The following is a 25,562-nucleotide window of genomic DNA, read 5'->3' as shown; positions in this document are numbered from 1 at the left end:
AGAGCTCTGCTGCCGCTTCTGGGACTCATTTAATAGGCATAGCTCTCCTGAGGGGCAGGGCTGGTGCAGCGGCCTCGTTTTACAGGCAAAGCAGAGGAGGCCCAGCCATGGGCCTGGCCAAGGCCTCATGGAGGCTCGGAGGCCAGCTGGGGGCTAGGCACTGGGCCTCACTCCCTCAGCCTGGGCTGCCTCCTGCTTTCGGTACAGGTAGACGATGCCGGAGATGAAGCCGTTGCTGTCAGAGGTGCCAGGCCCCACCTCGAGCTCGGAGGTGGCCAGTTCCCACTGGTCCACAGGCCAGGCCACCAGGCGTTCCCAAGCCCTGGCCTGCTCCAGCCTGGCCAGGGTGGCCTCCAGCGCCTCTTTGTAACGCAGGTTGGATGGGTTGGTCCTGGTGGTCAGACACAGCAGCCCACCTGGGGAGGGGTGGGGAAGAAGCAGGCGAGTGAGGGAGGGGCAGGAGCCAGGGACAGGAAGGTTGTCCCCTTCCTGCTCACATCCTCAAGGGAGGAAGTTCTCCCAGCTTTGCCCCCGGGCCAGCCTTTCCCACCTCCAAGCCCCTGGTGCTCACTGATCCCTCCCCCAGGAATACCCTCTGCTTCCTCAGCTTACCAGCCTCCTACACACCTTTCAAGGCTTGAGTGTCCTTTATGCTGGGAATTTTTGGCTGAATTCCCTTGACAGAGGGGGCTCCCTTCTCACTGTTCACCCAGCCCCTCTCCTGGAGGATATGGCTGTGTCTGAATGCTCATGGGCTTTGGACCTTGGGCAACTCCCTTCACCTCTTGGAGCCTCAGTTTCCCAGCTTGCAGGCATGGTTACCCTGTCTCACAGGAAGGCCAGCACAGTCAGTAAGCACTGGCTGAATGAATGAACGACCTTGTCACTCCAGGTCTTCTCCAGGCACCTAGCGTATGCGGGCTCAGATATACTCAGGAGAGACAGGAGTCTGGAAGGCTTCCTGGAGGAGGAGGTAAGGAGAAGCAGGGTGCTACCGGCAGAGAGGGGCTTCGTGAGAGGAAAGGCTCTGAAGCAAGGAGGCTGTGACATGTGGGCGGGCAGTCTGGCCGGCTGAGGGGACTGGGAAGCACAGGCTGGGCGAGGAGGTCTGGTCCTTACTTGTTCAGGTGATGGGAGTTTCCTGCCCTCCCGAGCCTGATCACTACCTCTCTCTCTGATGCCACCAATGTCCCTGCATCTGTCAGCCTCTGCGGTTCCCTGAGGATGAGGCCTGCCTAGACCTGTCTTGACTTAGCCAGAGCCCCTGCTGAGCCCAGCAGGGGTGAAGGGGCAGGGACCAGATGCAATCTTGCTGTGATGGGGCACCTTCGGGGCTTCCAGATCCTGTCCTGCAGCCAGGTCTGAGCCTCGTGGTCCTCACACGCCACCACTCTCCTTTCTACCTGGGACTTCACTTAGGCTGTGTTCCTGCGTGGACTGCCCCTCACTCCCCATCCCAGCTGTCCCAAATGCCTCTCTTGTCTGAATTCTCAGGGCATTGAGCACCCACAGCCCTGTGGGCCCACCTCGGGCTTGGTCTTTTTCCCCTGGCCCCTTTCTGGGGCATGTGGGTTGGGTGTGTACCTTCTCCCCAGGGCAGAAGCAAGCACGGGGCAAGGCACACAGTAGCAGCACAGTAAACACAACCCTCACCTGCACATCAGCCCCACTTGTGGAGTTTATAGAAAAGCACTCACATCTATCATCTCACCTGAGCAGCCCCATTTCACAGATGAGGAAACTGAGGTCACGAAAGAGAAAGAGACTCCCCCTAGGTTAGTGGGGAAGCTGGAAGATGAGGGAACTCAACGGAGCCCCTACTATGTGCCAGGACTGAAACACAGGCCTTACAGACACTACTTGACCCAATTCTCACTGTAATCCTACGGGGAAGGGACTGTGCCACTCTGCTTACTGATGAGGAAATAGAGGCTGGAGAGGAGAGTGGAGTTGCTTCCGGTTTCCCAGTGGATAAGAGGCAAGCTGGCAACCTGCCCGCCCTGCCTGTTTGCCTGGGTCTGTTGATGGTGACGGCTGCAGCCGAGCCTGGGACGGCAGCTGTGGCTGGGATGCCAGGCTGTGTGACCCTGGGCATAACCCTACTCTCGCTTGGCCTGAGGCTTTCTGAGGCTTGCGTCTGTGGGTGTGGAGAAGGGAAGGTGCCTGCGTGTGGCTGGATGGGCTGCTTCTCACCTGGCTTGGTAACCCGCAGGAGCTCAGGTAGGGCACTGCAGGGCACCTGGCCGTCACTGAGGGCGCCCACCACCAGCACCGCGTCGAAGGTCCCTGTGTGGAGGTGCGGACATGGTGTGGTGGTTTGTCTTCAGTGTGGCCTCAGACCACCCTGGGGGAGGGTGCGCATGACAGGGCCTGGGGAGGGACCAGGCCTGCCACTGGTGTCTGTGGGACCCAGATCCCGTGGGGGATATGGCAGATGTGGCCCAGTCCTGGACTGAGGTCAGATCATGGGACGGAAGTTTCGGAGAAAGCGTCTCAGTGAGGGATTGGGGGGCTCGAAAAGAGAATAGGACTCAGCGTGGGAGGGGGCTTGTGGAGGGCTAGGCAAGGGGGATGGAGTCTTGGCAAAAGAAAGGGGCTACGTCAGGTGGGCTTGGTCAGAGGGTGTACCTTCGGGTGCTGAAGGGGGTAGGGGAGTACCTTCAGAGCTGGGTAGAGGCTCCTGACCCAGGGTGCAGAGGCTGAGGCGCTGGTAGAGGCCACGGGCCCGGGCCTGTTCCAGCATCCCTGGGCTCCCATCCACCCCATGCAGCTGGAGGAAGCCCCGAGCCTGCAGCTGGGGTGGGGGGACCCAGTCACAATTCATACCTGCCGCCTCCCACTTAGGTCCCTGCACCTCGGGGAGGACAGTGGTCCCCGCAGTGGATGTAGCCCAAGTGTTTGGAACCAGTGAGTCTGAGCAGGGAGGCGGGGATCTGGGGCCTGGGGTAGTAGGAATTTTGAGCAAGTGGGGGCTGAAGGGAGGGCAGGGGATCTAGGGTGGTCTCACCTCTGCAGCCACGAGGCCAGTACCACAGGCCACGTCCAGGATCAGGGCAGCGTGGGGTGGACCTGGAAGGGCTTGGGTGAGGCAGTCCACTGCGAGCTGGGGAGCGCGGTACTGCAGGGCGGCCACATCCTGGGGACAGAGTGCTGCACCAAGAGCCACCCCGTGCCCCAGTGTTTGGGGGACCTCCTTTTGGGTGGTCTAGGAGTCAGCCCGGCCTAGCTGTGTGCATCGGGGGCCCAGGGCCTGCTGGGACTACAGTGAGGGGAGAACCAGGTATGAGGTGCTTTCCTCTGTCAAGGGGCGGGGACTGGAGAGTAGCCCTCAGCCCACGGCTGGGGTCTTTTCTGTGGGCCTTGGCATGGCTCTCTGCTTAGTTCATACTGACCCCTCAGTGGCACCTCTGCCTGGACTGCAGTCCCAGGGTGGGGATGTCTGGGCCCCTGATCTCTAGGGTCTGCCAGTCTGGAAGATGGGGCTGGTGAGAGGGCAGGGCCACTGTGGATGCGCTGAAGAGGAGCCAGTCCCAGAAGAGACAGGACTGCAGGGCTGCACCCAGGTCTTACTTCCCTCTCACATTCGTTGCCCTGCGATGATGCAAGGCTCACTATTCCGGCTTTACAGACACGCAAACTGAGGCCGGGCAAGCAGATGGAAGCAGAGGTGAGGACCCGGCCGGTTTACCTGGTCATAATCCGGAGCCCATTGGTCATAGAAGTGAAGCTTGTGGGCCAGGTCGGTGATGCCATGCGAAGCCCCCACTCGCGCCCGCACCTCGGGCAGGCTCCGGCCCTCTTCCAGAGCCATCCTCCTGTGGGACACGGCTTCCGTGTCCTGAGGCCCACCTCAGTCTCACCTCCCTCCCACCCATCATGCCCAGCAGAGGAGGCTGTCAGGAGGGGGCCTCTCCCGGCCACCGGCACAATGCAATCCCATTTCACTGGGGGTGGGGGTGGGGACACTGAGCGCAGGGAGGGCGAGGCTGGACACCTGGGGACTCAAGGCTGCTGGAAGGGGTGTTCCCCTCGGCGGGAGGGAGGACCTGCCCCACCTCCTTGTCGGCCAACGCGAGCGGGATTCCAGGGTGGAAGGGCCCCTTAGGTGGTAGGGGTTCAGAACTCACCACCAATCTGACACGCCAGCGGGGTGGGTGGGCGCTGGAACTCGCGGAAGGGCCTGTAGGCGAGCCTGGCCACGCCCCCACCTCCCTCGATGATTGGTTTTCTGCTAAGAGAAAATGTCCAATCAGAGGAAAGCGCTGGCAACTCGCCCACCCCTCCACCACCAGCCAATGAGCTCAAAGTTCTTGGCCCGCCTTCAGTCCGGGAAGATCCCAGAATCTTGCTGAGAAGTTTGGAAGGTATCTGGGTTGAGTAATGTTCTCTGTGCCCTCCCGACTCCCGACGTCCTTGATGCTTCTCCAAAGCATCAGCTTTTAGGCAGTAGGAGCCTCAGAATTCTTGCGGACCAAAGAGGGACCTAGGATTAGCCTTCATTTTTAAAACAGTCACCAAGATCCATGCAAGGCTGTCCAGTAGAACTTTCTTTGGTGATGGAAATGTTTTATAAATACACGCTGTTCAAGTGGCTGTTGAGCGCTTGAAATGTGCCTAGTGCTGCTGAAAACAAACACTATAGGTTGGGACTTGAAGCCAGTCGCACTTCAGATGGGACTTGAACCCACAATCTCTGGCTTAGGAGGGGACTTGAACTCACAATCTCCCTGGTGAAATCACATACCTGGTCTCAGGACTTAATGAAGCTCAGGTTCTTTATGTGTTGTTGCGGAAGGAATTCAGCAAGAGGCAAAGTGATCGGTAAGAAGTGGACTTACTGAGAGTGATACATACTCCATAGACAGAGTGTGGGCCATCTCAGAAAGTGACAGGTTGCCCTGAAATATGGGGAGGTTAGTTTTCTTTGTTTTTTTTTTTTTTTTTTTTTTGCGGTACGCGGGCCTCTCACTGTTGTGGCCTCTCCCGTTGCAGAGCACAGGCTCCGGACGTGCAGGCTCAGCGGCCATGGCTCACGGGCGCAGCCGCTCCGCAGCATGTGGGATCCTCCCGGACCGGGGCACGAACCCGTGTCCCCTGCATCGGCAGGCGGACTCTCAACCACTGCGCCACCAGGGAAGCTCGGGAGGTTAGTTTTTATGGGCTGGATAATTTCATACGCTGATGAGTGGGGGGGATATTCTGACTATCTTGGAGGAGGGGTGGGGATTTAATGGTTGTGCCCTGCCCCCTTCCTGCCTGTCTCAGCACTGAGGAATGAATTTTAAAATTTATTTAAATAATTTAAACAGCCATCTGTGGCTAGTGGCCTCCGAGTTGGACAGAGCAGGGAGCCTTGCTACTCAAAGTATGGTCCACAGACTTGCAGCACCTGCATCAGCATCATTAGCTTGGGTTGCTCCAGGGGAGGACCTTAGGGGAAATGCAATTGTTAGAAAAGCAAATTTGTTAGAAATGCAAATTCTTGAGTCTTATCCCAGGCCTATCGAATGGGGTGGTCGTAGGGCCCAGGGATCTGCTTTTTAACAAACTCTCCGGGTGATTTCTATGCAGATGAATTTTCAGAGGCACTAGCCTAGAGAACCCTTGTAGGGGATTGAAGTGTGGTCAGGCAGTTTGGGAGACTGTTGCAGTTAGCCAGGCAGGAGGTTGATGTCCAGGGTTGATGGTGCCATTCGTAGTGGGGGAACCCAGGAAGAGGAGTAGGTTTGGGGTGAAGAGGATACTAACAGTTTCGGAATGTTGACTTTGAGATGCGTACTTGAAGATGTCTACTTGATGCCAGAGTCTTGAGCTCAGGAGAGAAGCCAGGCTGGAGACAGATTCAAGGTCATGAGTACAACCTGTGGTGAGTGAAGCATCTGGCACAGGTGAGATTGCTCAGAGAAGAGAAAGGGGAGGGGAGAGCCCTCAGGATCCAGCTTGAGGACCTCCAACACTTCAGTGTTTCAGAGTGTAAGCAGATCGGTTAGGGGGTCCCCAGAGAAAGAGAACCAGGAATGGTTTTCTGGACAGAAGAGAAGCCATTTTGTGGTCTAAGCCTGGCCACAGTGCTTGCCCTTGAACAGGTCTCAGTAACCAGTGATCTTAAAGGAACAAAGGAATGCAGGAACAGAGAAAAGGCAGTCAGACAATAGTGCAGTGATAAAGCAGAGTCCTAGTTCATCCTCAAAGCATGTACATAATAATATATCTTTGAGTTCTGTGGGAACTAAGGCCCCCACCCAAGTGGAGGACAACAATGACCCTCTAAATGACCAACTAAATGACCAACTAAAGCCTGGACTCTGTGGGCCTTTGCTCCAATTCTATGCTGAATTCTCCTCTGCTCAGGCCCCTTCATGAATATGCGTATACCGTTAGCTTAAAACTCCCCCAATTTTGCCATTCAGGGAGATGCTGCTTTGGGAAAGATCCCAGGTGTCCTCCTTACTTGCTGCAGGTAATGAATCCTTCCTTCTTCCTATCTTTGGCTTGGTTGTGTCTTTTGTCTCAACACCCACCAAGAGGTGAATCCAGTTTTCAGGTAACAAGAGAAGCGTCTAGCAGTGTTGAAGAAAACCCCGAGAAAGTAAGGATGCCAAGAACAGAGTGTTTCAAAAAGATGGGGGAAAAAAAAAAAGAAAAAGGACTTTCCTGGTGGTCCGGTGGTCGGCATTCCCAATGCAGGGAGCACAGGTTCGACCCCTGGTCAAGGAACTAAGATCCCACATGCCACGTGGTGTTGTCAAAAAAAAAAAAATCTGCAAAACAAAAAGATGGGGGATGGCCCCGATGTGCTGGTAGGTGGTGTAAAATGAGGCTGAGGAACTGAGCACTGGATGTAGGGACATGGAGACCTTTGGTGGCTGAGGTAGACCCTGATAGCGCACACTAGTTACCAAGTTTGCCTCTTCTCCCTGAGTTAGACTCCACATCCCAGCTTCCCTTACCTGTAGGTGTGGCCGAGTGGCCAAATTCAGGCCAATAAACTGCGGGTGGTGGTGAAGTGCTCCATTTACAGACCTGGACCATAAACGCCTCCCATATGACCCTCTGTGGAGTGGGCTCTAAGCACCCAGAGGAGAGCGGGTCTGTAGACGGAGGCATCTGGAGCCCTAAATGATTGTGGGGAGCCATGCCCTCCCCACCAACCTGCACTGCACGGTAACATGGACAAAAATAAACTCACAGTGTTAGGCTACTGAGATCTTAGGATTTGTCTATTGCAATAGCTATTGTCATTTCCCTTAATGACCTTGGCAAGAGCAGTTTGGGGGGAGTAGAGGGAGTGGGGGAGACCCAGATTTCAGCTGTTATCTGTGTAGGGGAGCAAAACTTGCCACCCCAAAATGTCTCTTTGGCATGTAGATTATGTTGAGCTGGAAATGATGACAGCCAAAAAGACTCAGAAAGAAACTCTTTTTAAAAAATCTGTTTTGTTGAAGTATAGTTGATTTACAATGTTGCGTTAATTTCTGCTGTACATCAAAGTGATTCAGTTATATGTGTATACACACACACACACACACACACACACACACACACACACATATTCTTTTCCAGATTCTTTTCCATTATGGTTTATCACAGGATACTGAATATAGTTCCCTGTGCTATAGATTGTGGGTGGTGGTGAAGTGCTCCATTTACAGACCTGTAAACACCTCCTATAAGATGCTCTATGGAGTGGGCTGCAAGGATCTTGTTGTTTATCCATTCTATATATAATAGTTTACATCTGCAAATCCCAAACTCCCAACCCATTCCTCCCCTCCCCCTGTCCCCCTGGCAACCACAAGTCTGTTCTCTATGTCTGTGAGTCTGTTTCTGTTTCGTAGATAAGTTCATTTGTGTCATATTTTAGATTCCACATATAAGTGATAGCATATGGTATTTGTCTTTCCCTTAATGAAACAGGAGGGAAGCGGGCAGGGCACAACCTTTAAAAGAATGACATAGCCGTTGAGGATATGACACAAACTGGTTAGAACCAACTAGGTTCAAGATGGCAGAAGATTCGACCACCAGTAGAACTTGAGTCTCACTATATACTCATTGTAATTCATTAGCATATGCTAAATGACACATCCACAGGCACCATGACAGTTCTGAGACCAACCATAAAAGGCCAAAAGTGAGTGGGGCCCAATGCCTGGAAATCTCCTCCCCTTCTCCAAAATAGTTGGAATAATCTTCCCACTCATTAGCCTGTGAAATTACCCAGCCCATAAAAACTAAGCACCCCAAGGCTTCCCTGGTGGCGCAGTGGTTGAGAGTCCGCCTGCCTATGCAGGGGACACGGGTTCGTGCCCCGGTCCGGGAAGATCCCACATGCCACGGAGTGGCTGGGCCCATGAGCCATGGTCGCTGAGCCTGCGCATCCGGAGCCTGCGTTCCGCAACAGGAGAGGCCACAACAGTGAGAGGCCCGCATACCACCAAAAAAAAAACAAACAAAGAAAACAAAAAAAACCCATAAGCACCCCATATTTCGGGACTCTTGCCTTCTGAGATGGTCCACACTCTGTCTATGGAGTGTGTTTCTCTCTAAATAAATCCACTTCTTACCTATCACTTTGTCTCTCACTGAATTCTTTCTGCAATGAGACATCAAGAACCTGAGCTTTATTAAGTCCTGAAACCAGGTGTGTGATCTCAGTTAAAAGACAGTGGGTTCTGGCTGGGTTAGAGTCCCAGCCCACGGGTTCAAGTTCCAATCTGAGTTTAGGCTGGGTTTGAGTCCGGGCACGTGGGTTCAAGTCCCAATCCGAGGTGCTCAGTTTCATTGACTCAGAAAGAAACTTTGACCTTCCCCCTTACTGCCTAAATCATTTAGATAGAGGGGCTGTTCCTGGAATAGAGCTATCACCAGAGGTATCTGCAAAGAATGTGGGCTAGGTGTGGTGGGAGGAAATTCTAGGAGGGGTCTAGAGATCAGAGTCCACTCTGTATCCCATTGTCTCTGCCTGGTTCATGAACATTTGTTTACCAAACATTTACTTTTTTATCTGTGTCAACTGCCTTCCTCCTTTCTGAAATTCCAACCCCCACCCTAACATCCTCCTTTGTCTTTAGCTGAAGATGATATTTAAGGTGAGTGTTTCTGCCATTTTGGCAAGTTAATCAGTCTTCCTGGGTCTCTTCCATGCATACATGTTATTACATTTTGTTTGGTTTTCTCCTGTTAATCTGTCTCATGTCAATTTAATCCTTAGGTCAGCCAGGAGAACCTAGAAGGGTAGAGGAAAATTTCTTCCTCCCCTGAAACCGAATCCCCCTGAAACCGAGCTCTCCCACCAAGCTTATGATTAACCTCTATCCAAAACGTTATTCTCTTTCTTGTCCTGTACCTGTCCCCCTCAGGACTGAGGAGTATCAAAGAAAAGGGGGGAATGAAACCCTCCTGAGTACAAAAGCCTCTCCGTGTTGCCCATTTCCTGTTTATAGAAAATGGCTTTTGTCTCTTAGGCCTTCTCTGAGTTCCAAAGAGCAGACACAAGCATTGCTTATTAGGGAAGTGAGGGAATGCTGAAACAAAGATAAAGCAGTTAAGTGAGAAAAAAATGACAATAATTCAGTGATAAAACAGAGTCCTAGTTCCTCTTCAAGGGATATATTGACATAACCGTCTGACACATAATTTGGTGTTGTTCTGCAGGAAGTAAGGCCCTCACCAAGGTGGAGGATGGTGACTACATGCTGAGTATAATCAGTAGATCCCAAACCAGTTGGTCAGAACCAGAAGGTTGATGATGTCCCTGGAACACCATCCTGTTATCTCACTACCAACCAACCAGAAGAAAATCATGCACTCTGCAGCCCTCACCCCAAGTGTTGCCTTTAAAAACCCTTCCCTGAGGACCGTCGGGAAGTTCAGGTCTTTTGAGCACAAGCCACCCACTCTCCTTGCTGGGCTCTGCAATACACGCTGTACTTTCCTTGACAACAACCCCTTGTCAGTAAATTGGTTTTGCTTCACATGGGTGAGCAAACCCAAGTTTGGTTTGATAACACCCTGACACCAGCCAAGATCCAAACCCCAGTCTATCTTAGTCTAAAGCTGTACCAAGAACATGCTGTGAACCCACTGTGTTCAGCTGCAAATAACAGAACACCTGTATAGCTGTGGCTTAAACAGAGAGGGGTTTGCAGGTCTCAGAGAGGAAGCTGAGACTGGGCAGCATGGTCTGGGGCTCGGTTATGCCATCAGGGACCCAGGCTCTTATCCTCTTTCCTCTTCTGTCACCTTTTGCATGGAGACCTTTGTCCTCATGTCTGTCATCTTGTCACAGCTGCTACACCTCCCAGTAGGACAAAGGAGAAAGTGCAAAAACCTAGGCCATCTGAGCTTTCTCTGTTTGTGACAATAAACAAAAGCTTTATTGGAAGCCCCTCCCCATGACTTCTGCATCATCTTATTGGCCAGACTGGGTCACACGGCCACCCCTGAATCATCGCTGGAAGGTGAGTGGGAAGGGGGGCTGGAGATGGGGGCTAGTTCAACCAGCTGATGTCTGGGCCCCATCTCTGCAGCCTCATGTTCCATTTAGGTCAATAAATATTTATTGTGCACCTTCTGTTTGCCAGGTCCTGTGCAGGGCACTGGAGGCAGTCATAGAGATGAATCAGAAGTAGCCACCACTCCACCCTGTTCTAGTGGACGAGGTGAGGCTGGGGTGTCTTCTCCTGTCCAGGCTCTGGTCACCCACACCCTCCACATCCAGAGCCACTGCTTTGTCTGGGGTGGGGGTGGATGGGTGCTATGATGTTGAGGAATGTCACTGTGGGGAGTGACCCTTCAAGTAAGGTGGATACCCCAGTAAAGGCAGTCCTGTTGGACCATCTGAGGGTGGCTTGGGTTGTCCCAGGAGAGGCCCTGGTTGGGGGGAGGGTCCCGGGGGGACCTGCCTATCCGATCTGTCCTCGTAGGCCCTCAGTGGTGTCCTGCTCACCGACCAGGGCATGCAAGGTGCGTGGGCACCTGTAGCTAAGGCTCCTGATGGAGGATGAGACTTGCCATGTAAGACACTGGTAGGGGTGCTGGTGGCCTCTGGACACCGCTTTGCACCCCCCAGACGTGGACCCCAGGCCCCACAGACTTCTCTCTCCACAACCCACTACATTCCTTCCCCTCCGGAGCCCAGGAAGCTGTCCCAGCCTCGGGGTGAGAGGCCTTTCTCTGACCTATCACATTTCTGTCTCCTCTAAGTCAGTCTTCTCAAGTTTCTGTAAGTGTTGCCAGAAACCATCTTCCCCCCGGGCAGTGGATAACACTGGGTCCCGCAGCTGTCAAAATGGGGGAAAGGGTCAGGTAACAGAAAATAGTTTTGGGATGAGGAAGGGGTCACAATGATCTCGGGTGGCCTCGGCCTGCAGCGGCTTGAAGCAGGGTTTCGGTTCCTGGCCGGAGATTGAGGTCTGGCCACGGCAGTAAGAAAGCTGAATCCAAGCCACTAGACCACCAGGGACCAGGGGCCAGTGACAAGGCCCTGGCCCATCAGCTGCGTAGAGATCAATTTCCACATAGAGATGGAAAGTAGTGAAACAAGTAAAGTGTTTATTAGGAGGAAATAGGGTACATGTGGATAGACACACAGGTGGGCTCAGAGAGCGAGTCACACACTCATGGCAGTTTGAATCACTCTTACGGGGCATTTCTTCTGGGTTTCCTTTGGCCAATCATCTTGCTTTGCCTGGTTCTGAGTCCATATTTGGTATATCTCAGGGTCCTCTCCTGTGTGCACACACATCTCTTAGCCAAGATGGATTCCAGCGGAGAGGCTTATGGGTAGGTTGACATCACTTATTATGAGGTGACGCCCCCTCCCTTTCGACCTCTGAGGAGCCTTTCTGTGCATGTGTAGTCGGGAAGGTCTCCTTGACCTTGAGAATGAGAAGTATGTGGTCTCTGTCTTTTATCTGGGCGGAACCCAGCTCTCCTCTCTTGCTATTTTGGACAGACTCTAGCTGCTCAGCCTGGGGCCCGTCTATCTCCTGCCCCAGTCATAGCAGCTATTCATGTTTCAAAGCTATTGTCGGATCTCAGATGTACAAAGGCCAAGGGTTGCCGGTGGTGGAGGAGAGGGCAGAGTCATCCTGTGGCCAGAAGGAGTGGACAACGGCGAGGGCATGACGGGGCAAGACCTGGCAACGCCAACAGGCATGAGTTCTGGTGGGAGGCACGACTTTCAGGGCATCAGGCGTGCGAGGGTGGGGTGTGCGCATGTGTGAGTATATGGGGGTCAGTTGGGATGTTTCTGAATGCAATTGTCAGAAACCCAAAGCCACCCGAGGCGGTGTTAACAGTAGGGGTTGCTGTTTCCTCTTACAGGAAGTCCGGCGGTCACCAGAACCAAGTCTGAGCCTACCGATTTCACTACGGACCCAAACTCTATTCTCTGGTTTGCCATGCTGTACGTTTGCTCTGTTGGCCCCTTCTGGTCAGAAGATGGTGACAGCAGCTCAGGCAATCATGTGTCCTCACAGACAAAGCCCCAAGGCACACTAGGGTTGGCCTTGTCTCCTGGTCTCTCTCTTTTCCTTCGGGGATGGAGGATATTTTCCCGGAAGTCCCAGAGGCTGGGAAAGCGAGGTCTGGTACTTCCAGGCTCAGGTGTGGGAGGTGAGCATGGTCTCCAGGAAGGAGGGAGAGGCGAATGGCTGTTGGTACAAGCTGCAGCACCTGCTCCTTGGGTGTATGCAGACGTGTGCAGAGGGGTGGGAGCGTCTGCAGATGTAGCTGCTGCCTTGGGCAGGACCCGGGCCACAGGGAGTGTGGTCACCAGGCTGTGGACTTGGTTTCTTACCCTGAATGAGCTACGGGGAGTTACAGCATCAGATCTGCATTTTACAAAGATGGTGAGAGTGGATCCGGTGGACTGCAAGGGCAGAGCCTGTTGCAATCATTTAGGCAAGAGCTGGAGCCCTGAGCAGTGTCAGGGGCTGCCCTGGGGTTAAGGCTGTGGCGTTTTGAGGGATGAGGAGAGAGCAACTCCCCTTCTGCTGAGCTTCCTCCTGCCCCAGGAGCTGCTCATTTTGATCTCCTTTGCCGCCTCCTTCTCCTTTCCTCTCCTCCACCTGTACCCAAAGGCGGGCCCCCGGGCTCAGTCCTGGGTCCTCTTTCTTCTCCATCAACGCCCACTTCCCAGGTGATCTCATCCAGTCCCGTGGTTTTAAATGCTATTTATATGCCAGTGATTCCCAAATGGGTGACCAGCCCTGATTCTTCCTTGAACTCTGGACTTGTTCGCCTGACATCTCCCCTCGGAGGCCACTCCCAAACCCCTTCCCGTCTCCACGGTCCTCTGAACCACTAGGCATCCGGAGGCTCAGCCCGAGCTAATTTTCTCCCATCCCTCGTTCTGTCCACGGGCAAATCCCATGGCTGCTCCACTCCACCCCTGACACTCTGGTTCCGCTCACCTTCCCCTCTCGCCCAGACCCCTGTGGTGGCCCCCAAACTGGCCTCCCTGCATCCCCCCATTGTCCCCACACCCAGTCCGTTTCCCTCACAGCAGCCAGGGATAATATTATTGTTTTTTTAAACTTCTTATGGGAAATTTCAAACACACCCAAAAAAAGAGATTAGTACAATAACCTTAGTGTTTGTTTATCACTCAATTTTAGTTGTTAATAAAACATGCCCAGCCAGAATGATGTCTTTACAGTATAAGTTTGGTGGGTTTACCCTCCTGCTTAAAACTTAAAATCCACTTCCTTACCAACCTCATCCTTAACCTCTCTCCTCCTCGCTCTGGTCTCCTGGCCTCTGCTGATCCTGGAACATGCCACGGTGACCTCAGGGCCTTTGCACTGCTGTTTTCTAATGGCCTGGATCACTTCTTTCAGATCTTTGCTTGACTGACTTGTTCTCAACCTTGAGGTATCCACCATTTAGAATGAACAAATGTTAGAATTTTGCCATTATGGCTTCTTAATCTTTGAAAGTAGAAAAAAGGAAAAAACATGACAGATGAAGCTGACATTCTCTCTGACTTTCTCCCTCCTCCATCTGCTGCTCCAGGGAACCAGCTACCATCACAAACGGGCAGGGACCTTCTAGGTCTTGTATTTTAAGAAAGATTTTCACTGTATATGTGTTCAGAACAACATATAATATGGCTTAGTGGGCTTGAAAAAATTATACAAATGCTATCATTCCACAGCTATGACTCTGTAACTTTCCCTTTTCACGTAACACCGTGTTTTTGAGATCTGTCCACATTGATACACACAGATTGCATTCATTTTAATCACTGCTTAGTCATTCCTGAGACAGATACACCCAGTTTATTTATTTCCCAATTGATGGAAAAATGCTACCACACGCAGTCTTGCACATGTTTTTTCATTCACAGGTGGATGCTTCTGGAAGGAGTGCTTTTCAGACTGGGGTTTGCAACCCATTAGGGGGTAGTGAAAACAATTCAATCAGTTGTGAAATAGAATAGATAGAGAATAAATGCACACGTTGCACGTAACAAGGGTAATTACTGTTTTGTTAACTTCGTGTTTCAGTTTCACATGTCTGAGTAGTGGGCAGCTTTGTGCAGCACACTCCTTACTGTGGGTGGCTCTCAAAGTCTGAAAACCAAGTCTGAGAGCCACCCACGGTAAGATGTGCTGGGTCAGGGCATGGGCAGTGTCTGATGCTCTGGTCGACCATGAACTCATCCACGCACACACGGTGAAGCGTCAGACTTCTTTTGTTTTTTGAAATGAGTATGAGATAGTATCTAATTGTGGTTTTAATTTGCATTTCCCTCGCTTACTAACGAAGTTGAACATCTTTTCCTACGTTCATTGGCTCTCTGGTTTTTCTCTTCTGTGAAGTGCCTTTATCTATGTGTTCTACTGCGTCATTTGATTTTGTCTTACTGATTTGTAGGTGTTCCTTAGATATTCCATGTATTCTGGCTACTGGTCCTTGGACTGTTTCATGGGGTGCATACATTTCTTCCAGGCTGTCGCTACCTTTTGGCTTTGCTCCTGCTGTCTCTACACCAGATTCAGCAACAAGGAGTTTACCAGTGACTTGGGCCAGGGCAGTGGCCATGGAAGTGGGGAGGCAGGGGCTGAAGCTGTATGGCCAGTGGCTGGTGACTGCATGACTTCTTTCAACAATATCGTTTAAATGGTCAAGTGAAGGGGCATTGAGGAACATTTTTTTTCTTTTAATAAAAATTGTATACATTTTTTGGGCTGTACCTTGCGGCTTGGGGTATCTCAGTTCCCCGACCAGGGATTGAACCCCAGCCACGGCAGTGAAAGCGCTAAATCCTAACCACTAGGCCACCAGGGAACTCCCCACGTTGTATACATTTAATGTGTACAACCTGATGTTTTGATACACATATACATTGTGAAATGATCGCCAAAAACCAGTTAAACAACATTTCTGTCACCTCTACATAGTTACCGTGTGTGTGTTTGTGTGTGTGTGTTGAGAAGATTTAATAAAACCTATCCTCTTAGCATATTTCAAGTATACAGTGCAGCACTGTCAGCTGTCATCACCATGCTGTACATTAGATCTTTATACCTTATTCATCCTGTATAACTGAAACTTTGTACCCTTTGATCACTATCACCCAACTTCCTGAGCCTCTGACCACCACCATACTACTTTCTGTTTCTAAGAGTTCAACTTTTTTTTAGATTCCACATATAATTGAGGTCATGCGGTATTTCTCTTTCTGTGTTTTGCTTATTCCACTGAGCCTAATGTCCTCCAGCTCCATCCATGTTGTTACATCTCACGTGTGGGAATGTAAATTAGTACAGCCATTATGGAAAACAGAGTGGAAGTTCCTCAAAAAATTACAAATAGAACTACCTTAGGATCCAGCAAGCCCACTTCTGGGTATATATTCAAAGGAATTGAAATCAGTATCTTGAAGAGCTATTGGCACTCCCATGTTCACTGCAGCATTATTCACAGAAGCCAAGATATGGAAACACCCTAAATGTCCTTTGATGGGTGGAGGAACATTTTCTTTAGGACACAAGGAACAAGCAGGAAGAGGAGTAGTTGAGGATGGGTGTGGGTGTGGGTGTGTGGAAGATCCCAGAGGGAGGTATAAGTGAGCTGGCAGAAAACAAACGCATGAAACACATTGGTTTTGAACAAACTGATCAGTAAATGAATTGGTGAAAATTATTTGCCATGGTTGTTTTTCACACGTTGATTTTTGTAGCATGCAGCTGTGACTTTGCAATCTGTTGCAGGTGGTGACGTGTTTTTTCCCATTTATCCAAACTTTTTTTTTTGGTGGGGGGTGAATGTTTTTGAACAATGGGATGGTTTGGCAACTTTGTATCCTTTTAAAGAACACTTTTTAAAGCATTTTCATTCATTTTTGTGTAAAAAATTTTTTTTGAATTACTTTTAAGGCAACAATGACCCTTTTTTCTATGGTCGGGAATTTTTTTGGAATTTCACGATCTAGTCTTGGGCTCCAGGTGAATTGCTTGAAAGTGGTTTGGTTGCAATGAATATTTCCACAGATTGGTTTATGAATTAACAAAATGCGTGCCCCTGGGGGTGATTTCTTTTTAGAAATTTGCACATATTTGAAAGCACTTTTGTCCAATTTGTAGCTTATTTTGTTTTTTAAAAATTCTTGCGTTCCTTCTCATCTGCTGACGCTGACTTCACTCACCCACCAACCCCCAAGCATTGGTGTGCGGTCAGGTACTGCACAAAGCACTTTACAGCCACTATTTCATCGACTCCTCCCCATGACCTCACCTGGCAGATTCTATATATAAACTATATCCCAGTTTTACAGATAAAGAAATTTGGGGCGAGAGCATAGACTTGTGATTAAGCGGCAGAGGTCAGTTCAATTCCAAGTCTGTCTGACTCCGAAACCTTTTTCCTTAAATCAGGATAAGTGCTCGAGCTTTCATCCGTTTGTAATGATTTTTTTTTTTTTTGCATTTAAGTGGTTTCAATCAAGCCATCTTTAGAAAGAAAAAAAAAAAGACAAATTCCAATAAGTTTGAAGGCATATTTTATCATTTTTGCGTACTTCTGGGGAAAAAAAATGAAGATTTGAAATAAAGTGAAGTTTTAATATTGGAACGAGAAAGAAAGGAGGATGTCCTGAACATTTCTCGGTGGTTTCGCCTCCAGCAACCCAGGCAGGACGGGACCTGCACCGGGAGAGCTCCTCGGAATGACGCAAGGTTGTTGTCGCAGGCTGAGAAGGGACAAAATCAGCGACGGAAAACTTTGCATCAATTTGCGCAGCACGCTCGGGTTCGGCGGGCCCCCGCGCCCCTGGTGTTTGCTGCCCCCGTGCGGTCGCGCCGCCGTCCTGCACCTGCAGGGAGCGCACCTGAGAGCCCCCGGGACTGCGAGAAGTCGAAGGCGGGCTTCCTGCCTCTCTCGGCCTCGGTCCTGGGCCGGGGAGGAAAATCTCCGCGGAGACGGGCAGGGACTGGGGAATGGCGCCCCCTGGCGTTAGGCAAGGCAGCGGCCACTGATAATTCGGTTATCCCACCAGGTCCATCCCATTAGGGAGTGGAGGTATTGCCCGACACCACATAGCACAATAGTACATGGATAGCCTTGAACCTAAGTGATGAGTAGGAAAGAGAAAGGAGTGGAGGGATCCCTTCTGAAGGATCCAAGCGGGGGGGGCTCCTTCTGCAGCAGCTCCTGCTGCTTTCATTCCAACCTGGCAGGTGGGGATCTCCAAGGCCATTACTCATTCATTCATTTATTAATTCAACAAATATTTATGGAGTTCCTGCTATGCACCCGGCGCTGTTCTAGGCATAGGGCACAGTAGTGAACAAGATTCATGGTCCCGGCCTTCAGAGGTGGCTTGATATGAAGATTAGGAGGGAAGGTGATGGGGTGACTCTGACTCTGGGGTTTCTGGCCCGTGGGATGGCATGGCTGGGACTGCCCTTCCCTGAGCTAGGTTAGGAGGAGGTCCTGTGTTGGTTTTACACTCCAGGGGCGATCTCTGACCTCTGTTACTAGATTTCCAGCCCTCTGTGTTCCTCCCTCCTGTGGTCTGAGAGCCTCAGAGAAGCCTTGCTATAATCTAGCTTGGGGACCAAGATGAGGGCCCTGGTGAGGGTGGGGGACAGTTGATTGGAGCTGAGACTGAGGCCCGGGCCTGGCATCCTAAAGGAGCTTGAGAGGTACCTTGAGGTGCAGCCCTGGGGGCAGTGGGGCAGAATGAGGTCTCCAGCTCCTGCCTGGACCACATGGTCCAGGGAGTTTGGTCAAGATGATGTAAAGGATGATCACCTCAGCCTTAGTGACAGTGGAATTCTGGGTATGGTGATGCCAAGTGTTAAAAAACCAAAAGTCAACTAAGAAAATTGAAGATCTAATTGGCCTTATTCAAAAATTCATGAGTAGGGTAGCATCCCACCTAGCAAGTAGATAGGTGCTGTGAGGAGCTGTACAAAATGGAAGGCTTTTACAGGCAGAAGGAGGGTGGGGCAAGAAAGTAAAGACAGTGGATTAATTTAGGCAGGGTCATCTTCCCTTAGGGGAAGGCAGAGGGTCTTAGGCAGATTACCTCACTGGTGTTGACCAGGTAATTCCAGACTAATTGGTTTAAAACACCGCTCCTGAGAGAGGCTGAAATTGCAATTAGGTTAGGCATTAAGTCTCGGTGGGGCTTAGCACAAGTGACTCCATTTTGGGCCTGTAGTTTCTTTCTAACAACTCCCCCTCACTTTGATCAAACTCTCAACCTAACTGAGAGATGTGATCAAAATTTTAAGCATCAGTACCACTCACCTACTGCTCTGTAGTTCTCAGTTTTTGGTGATGCTGCTTTGTTGCTGAATCTGTGTAGTAGTCACAGGTTGCACAACTCCAGACTCACAATTTTTTAGTCAATCATTCTCTTTGTTCCTTTTTTGAGGTCCAGTCTTAGGGAGATTTGCTTGGTGATTAGCAGCTGTAAATATGCATTTAAAGCTTTAGAGAGAATGAAATGCACCAGGGATATTATTATAACTATAAGCGGGATAATTCCCAATGTTAAGAGTGCACTTGGGAGCCATGGGTCTCCAAGACCCAAACCAATCAAAATCAAATTAATCAAAGAAAGACTCCATTGAAGGAGTCACCTTTTTAAGCCAAGTCGTTTGCTCAGTGATCTTATGTAATTGAGTTTCAGCTTCCCCAGAAGTGTTCATTCTAGGTACAGCAGGTGGTGTTGGCCACAGAACAGCTCAGCTAAAAGACAATCCTGTTATAAAGAACAACTTTGGCCAGAGAGTCTAAGGATCTTTGCTGGGTAGCTAGTGTCTTAGCAACGGAATCGGCAATGTTTCAAGAGTTAAGGAGAGGTTTCTGATCATACTCCCATTGGATTTACTCCTAAGCCAGGGGTCATTCAGGTTTTTAGTGCATATGGGGTGAGAATCTTCTAGCCTGAAATAAAAAATTGTTCTAAATTCCAGAGCTTACACCCCCTAGCAATGGCCTGGGAGATATGGGTGATGACGTTATCTTTCCAGGCCAACGCCAGGGTAAAGGAGAGGGAGAAGGGAGAGTTTCATTTTTAGTTAAAGTATAAAATCTTGATCCAGTGTCCTGAGTGGAAACAGTCTACTTTGATGTTAGCTACTTCTCTTCCTAGCCAATTTGATTTGGATGTCTCCAGTGTTTGCAGAGCACCCACCAAGTTTTGCAACTTTTTGGCTTCTGAGATTCCTGTTAGCAACAGTCTTTACTGGACCCAGTCCAGCTCAAGTTGGACCCAGTCCAACTCCAGCTGGTAACTACCAACAGTTCCTGGGGAACTTTGGACTGGGGGAAAGCATTGAACCAGCAGACCTCAGCAAATGAAGACGGCAGCCTGATTCCAGACAAATGGGGGAACTACTGTAGCCGTGGCAGCTCCCAATGTGGAATTTGGGGAAAGATTCCAAACAAATGGGGAACTAACTGGAAAGCCAATTAGACCAGGAGCTTGACGCAAAGAGAGCAGAGCTCACAGTCATGAGGAACTTCCCCTGGCTTCAGAAATGCTGAGAAAGACAGTGAACTCAAAAAGGGGTGTCCGGGTACCACACTTGTCTTTCTCATTGTCCCCAAAAGCCATCAGAAGTTCACTTTGGATCCCACCACTGCCACCAAATCTGTTAAAAGCCAAAATCCAACTGAGTACATTTGAAGATCTAATTGGCTTTATTCAATAATTCATGAACAGTCAGCATCCCATCTAGCAAGTAGAAAAGTGCTCTGAGGAGGTATACAAAACGGAAGGCTTTCATAGGCAGAAGGAGGGCGGGAAAAGGAAATTAAGAAGGTGGATTATTTCGAGCCAGGTCACCTTCCCCTAGAGGAAGGCAGGGGGTCTTAGGCAGATTACCTCATTAGTGCTGACCAGGAAATTCCAGATGGATTGGCTTAAAATTCCACTCCTGGGGGCTGAAATTGCAATTAGGTTAACTATTAAGGCCTGGAGGGGCTTAGCACAAGTGACTCCATTTGGGGCCTGTTGTTTCTTTTTAACAGGGGTCATGGTTGGGAGCAAGCCAAAGAGGGGAGGAGAGACAGGATGGAAAACAAATTGCAAAGGCTAGTTTCAGCCCCCATCATCTGACTCCCAGCAATCAGGCTCTTCCCAAAACCCGCTCCTCCTCCAACCCCCACCTTAGTGGGCAGTACCTCCATCTATCCTTTGCCCAAGCCTTCTGAGGAGGACCCCCTGACCCCTGCCTCGCTTTACCTCTCTTTCCTCAAACTTCTGCTGGGAAACAATTCCCCACAGATCTCCTGTGTTTCTGCAGAGGAATCGGTTGCTTTTTGTTCTGAGCGATCTTTTCCAGCATGGCTTGGAATATGTAACTTCTTCTCAAAGCACAGGCATGGTCCAGCATGATAAAAATAATGTCTCTCTCAGGAGCAAAGGGCAGGCTTGCTTATTGCCCATCAGAAAAGATTGGGGTTCCCTAAGCTCAGGGTTTCTCTTCTGTGATTCACCCACTCAGTGTACAGGTACCATCTGCCCCTTTTCATGTCACCCTGTGGGATTTGGGACTCAAAGAGCCAAAGCAAAATAGTTATACTCCAGGTTACTGCTAGTGCTGTAATACATTGTCCATCCTCTCTGACCCATGAGTCTTGTGCCTTCTACCAGCATCCAAGAAACCCCAGCAGGCCGACTGGTAGCTTGCAAGTAGGGTACCATCTTGGACCTTTCACCATTCTTGACAGCTTCTAACTCTGTCAGTTCCACCTTCCACATGTTTCTGGCATCTGGCCACTTCAGCCCCCGTCCTAGCTGCCATCATCTCTTGCCTGGAGAGCTTGTTGTTGTGGGTTCCTATAAGATCTCCCCCTTTCCCCCCAAGAGCCCTTCTCTGCCCTAGTCTAGCCTCCTCATGCAGCTGGAGGGACTGTTGTAAAGCCCCCATTGATGTCCAGTGCCTTGCTGCCTTGGCTTTTCTATGGCTCCTATCATTTGATAGAATATTCTATGACCCATGTGGTCCTTGCCGACCTCACCATCTACCTCGTGCTCCTCCCACCTCCTACTTTATGCTCTAGTAATACTGAATTGTTGGAATCATCCTGTCCCCTCTGCCCGGACCATCCTTCATACTTTCTTCTCTGGAAAACTCCTACCCATCCTTCAAAACTTAGCTCAAGGTGGCCTTTCTGAAGCCTCAGCGACCCCTCAGGGACATAGCGTTGGAGACATAGAGGGTGGGTAGGGGAGGGGCAAGGGCAGAGGACAGAGTGGAGGGACTTTGCACGCTTTACCCTCTGGGCCCCTGCTGTTGCCCCGTGGGGAGGAAACAAATGGGTGAACAGGACTTGCCCTGGGCAAAGGTTGTCTTTGACCTTCCAGGGACTCATTATGGCAGGTTGCCATGTACAGCTGGGCGGGTCGTATACTGCACAAGGGTCCTGGCCGAGGAGGGTAGCGAGACTGAAATCGCACTGTGTGCCAGGGCAGAGGGGCCCTCTGCTCACGGTGCCCTGCACTCACAGGATCCTGCCACCAGAGGGCGTCTTTAAAAAATTTCTAAAATGTGTGAGAGCCTCATCTTGCAGCATCTTGGGGCATCTGCTGGGACCCAGACAGGAAAACAATGCAGGAAACGCTGTGATCAAGGTTCTGGATTCTCCCAGATTTCTAAGCCTTTGACCCTGATCCATGGCTCCAGAAACCTCTCTGAGATGCTCCAGGCAGCCTGTGGCCCTGAGGGGTTTCACTCAGACAAGTGCCCCTTTTCCCTCTGAGAATGCCTCTCTCCAGGATCCTCTGGGCACATTTTCTCTCTCCTGCCCTCCTCTAACTGAATCTCAGAACCCACTGACACATCACTAACATCGTAGAATAAAGGTCACAGCCGCACTTCTCTGCTTCTGTGACTGGGGACCAACCTTTAGCAACATGCAAGAAGGATGGATGGGGGGGGGTTAGGTAGGAGATTTCAGATTTGGGTGGCTGAGGCTTCCATCTGCCTCCAAACATTTTGTCACCTGAGGCCCTGGGGGTGAAGATTTCTGTATCCCAGGCGTTTGCTCCTTCGGGATTTGGAAGGACGTGGGAAGGCACAGCGCCCATACGCTGCCTTGGCCGCCCATGCTGGGTGGACGGGAGGTTCGTGGAGTTGATGTCCCTGGGAGCAGTCTCCAATTAGGAAGTTGACAGGATGTGGAAGACAAATACCCCAGTTTCCGTTCAGCAATGGGATGGAAGGCAGGTAAAGGAGAGCCTTTTGCGGCAGCTGGGTCCCCATGGTAACTTGGCCCCCACCCTGCAGTATCTGTGAGGTCACCCTGCCTCTCCCACCTGGAGGGGGGGTAGGAGGGACAGACATGGAGTCCGTCCCTCCGGTCAGATCCAGCCTTTGGGGACTCTCCGCACTGGTGAGTGGGGTTTGGGGGGGAGGGGGTGAGGGCTACCTCAGAGCTGCTGGACTCCGCAGGTGAAACAAGGTGGCTGCCTCCCTCCCGGAGTAATCCGACAGTTCTCAGAAGCCCCACCCACAAGCCACAGTGCTAGAATTTTCTCTATAGAGGGTCACTCCTGTGGGTTAAGTTTCGCCCGTCCCATCTGTCTTTTTCAAACATGCAAATGCTGACCATTGGGGTCACGTCTCCAAATCACAACTCCTCAGTGGGCTGAGTTATCAGAAAAGGGTCTCCTGTGGCAGAGAAAGGGGAGATTACACAGGGCAGGAGAGAGACAGACATGGCTGGATTGGAACCTCAGCTGCTCTACTCTTTAGCTGTGTGACTTGGGGCAAATTGCTCCACCTCTTTGAGCCTCTGTTTCCTCTCCTGTAGCCTATCTTATAGGATCATGTGGGATATGACAGGTTTCTCTCCTTCCTGGTTTCTACCTCACGAGCTGAGGGGTGGAGGTGCAGCTCCTGTTTCCATCTTGATTCCCCTCCTAGCTGGACCCCTGGACCTCCTTCCTTTCTCAGCATTGCTCCACCCCCTTGGCTCTGCTGATCCCGCCCACAGTGGGGCACACAGCCAACCCCGGGTGACTGCCTTCCACACCACTGTACCCTAGGGCCCCAGGTGGTCCTCTGGACCAGAGCATGTGGGGTCCGGATTGGTGGGTTGGCGATGCTTTGGGGTTGGAGGCTTTAGGGCTCTGATGAGGGGCTGTTCAGCTCCAGGACTCCAGTGAGTCTCATTTCCAGCCTCTTTCCCCATCCAGGCCCACTCTTTCTCCCAGTGGATGGGAGACATCACATCTACCTTGTCACCCAGGACAGGGATCTGGACATCTTCTTGTGTTCCCCCTCCTTAGCCCTCACAGTAGGTCAGTCATTCATTCTGTCACTGTCCCTGTGCCTCACAACTGTCTACCCCTAATGGCACAGCCTTTGTCCCCAGCTGCCCTCATGACACCAAGAGGCAACTGATAAGAAGGAATCCCAGGTGCTTGGGAGAAGGAAATGCCCTGGGTTCAAATCCTGCAGGATTAGAGGGCTGAGGGCAATCGTCATTCCTTATATAATGATGATGATGATAATAGATCAACCTCCTTCAGTCTGGAGGTTTGTAAATAACCATTTAAACCCAAAGGAAAGGGAATTCCTCGGTGGTCCAGTTGTTAGGACTCAGCGCTTTCACTGCCATCAGCCTGGGTTCGATCCCTGGTCAGGGAACTAAGATCCCGCAAGCCGCCTAGTGCTACAAAAACAAAATGCAAAACACAAAACAAACAAAAACAACCCAAAGGAAAGAAAATCAAATATACTATGAAACACCTCTAAAGCTCCCTCCTGAGAATGGAGTCCTTCCAAGTGACAAATAAAGATCGTTCTTGGGGGGGGTGGGGATTGAGGGGGGAGGGCACGGCCCAGGGCAGCCTGGCATCCCCACCCCCACAATAAAACTTGGGTCAGGGAGGGCTCCTGCCGCAGGTGAGTGGCAACGGGTGGTGATTGTCTCCTCCTCCTGCAGCTGGCCCAGAACCGGGCCCACCTCTGCAATTTCCTGCCCCTCAAGACCACCCTCTTTAACCACTGGCTGTCAGGGCTGACCCAGGAGGCCCAGGGGTCCCACCCACCCGCCAAGATCTCAGCCTGCCCCGTGGGCCGGGTTCTACAGGCTGGGCTGACACTGATAGAAGTCCCTGTGTGGCTGGTGCGTCGGGCGCCCAGGCTGGTGTGGGCAGGCGTGCTGGGCTGTGCCCGGGCCTCGGGCCTGGCCCTGAAGCGGCTGGGTGCCTGGGAGCAGCTGGGCCTCTCTGCGGCCACCTGGACAGACCTGCTCTTGTCATATCTGCACGGCCTGATGCTGGCTGCCGGGCTGCTGCTACTGCCGACCTGGAGACTGTGCCAGAAAGCCCACTGCTGCAGCCTGGGCCGGCTGCCCAGGAAGGTGGGTGGGGTGGGTGTGGGACAGGCTGGGGAGGGCAGGCCTGGGGCACTGGGCCTGGGCTGGGCGGGGGCGGAGGCTGGCAGCAGGTAGTACAGCGTGTGAGCTCCTGGCCGTCACCTGCCCATCCACCTGCCCCTCCCAGGCTCTGCTGGAGAACCGCGTAGTGCTGGGGACACCGGCACTGCTGAAGCGTCTGCACTGCGGTGTGGAGAGCATGGCGGCACTCACCTCCTGGCACCTGGCCTACTTTGTCACCTGGACCACCTGCCTCGCCTCCCACCTGCTGCAGGCTGCCTTTGAGCACACAGCCCAGCTGGCCCAGGCCCAGAAGGCTGAGCCCCAGAAGGCCTTGGGGCTCTTGTGTGAGTCCCCGCTCCCGGAGCCCCTGGCCCCCGAGGCTGGGCCGGTTCTGCCAGAGCCTGGAGCTCCTGTAGAATAAACGTGTGCCCATCTGCCTCTCCCGTCTGATCCGGCCTAGGGTCTCACTCTCTGTCCCTCTTCCGTACTGGGCCGGGGGTGTGTGTATGTGTGTGCGTGTGCGCTCGGGCATGTGTGTGGGTGCATGCGTGTCCTAGGGCTGCCTCTGGGAAGGAAGTTACCTCCGGTGAGCACCTGGTATGTGCCAGGTAACCCTTGCAGACACTTACCACACATAATTTTGTTTAAACCACTGACCAGCACAGGTATCCAGATGAGAAAACGGAGCCTCAGAAGGTTGA

The 25,562-nt window shown here is 51.5% G+C and overlaps 2 protein-coding genes and 1 long non-coding RNA gene across 4 annotated transcripts; 2 read left to right on the top strand and 1 right to left on the bottom strand.

Moving 5' to 3' along the window:
- Window positions 1-5: 5 nt before the first annotated feature.
- On the bottom strand, window positions 6-4,177 carry METTL27 (methyltransferase like 27). The gene is given in 7 exon segments (XM_060032239.2): window positions 6-294; window positions 296-416; window positions 2,194-2,286; window positions 2,659-2,794; window positions 3,008-3,136; window positions 3,689-3,815; window positions 4,128-4,177. Coding segments are annotated over 6 exon segments (729 nt in total). The 5' UTR covers window positions 3,812-3,815; window positions 4,128-4,177; the 3' UTR covers window positions 6-167.
- Window positions 3,555-17,012, top strand: LOC132438232 (uncharacterized). Of its 2 annotated transcripts, none has more exons than XR_009522160.1 (3): window positions 3,555-3,667; window positions 4,993-5,146; window positions 16,947-17,012. It is a non-coding gene; the product is annotated as an uncharacterized lncRNA (long non-coding RNA). The 2 variants fall into 2 exon arrangements; XR_009522161.1 differs by lacking the exon at window positions 16,947-17,012 and adding an exon at window positions 9,658-10,383.
- Window positions 17,013-22,734: 5,722 nt separating this feature from the next.
- On the top strand, window positions 22,735-25,282 carry TMEM270 (transmembrane protein 270). Its single transcript, XM_060033137.1, has 3 exons — window positions 22,735-22,866; window positions 24,424-24,843; window positions 24,986-25,282. Exons 1-3 carry the CDS (start codon window positions 22,735-22,737, stop codon window positions 25,280-25,282), a joined length of 849 nt encoding a protein of 282 aa, XP_059889120.1.
- The last annotated feature ends 280 nt before the right edge of the window (window positions 25,283-25,562 follow it).

This window comes from Delphinus delphis, chromosome 15 (genome assembly GCF_949987515.2).
Source record: "Delphinus delphis chromosome 15, mDelDel1.2, whole genome shotgun sequence".
Lineage (NCBI taxonomy): Eukaryota > Metazoa > Chordata > Mammalia > Artiodactyla > Delphinidae > Delphinus > Delphinus delphis.
Note: the sequence above shows the minus strand (reverse complement) of the source record. Positions and strands in the feature narration are given on the sequence as shown.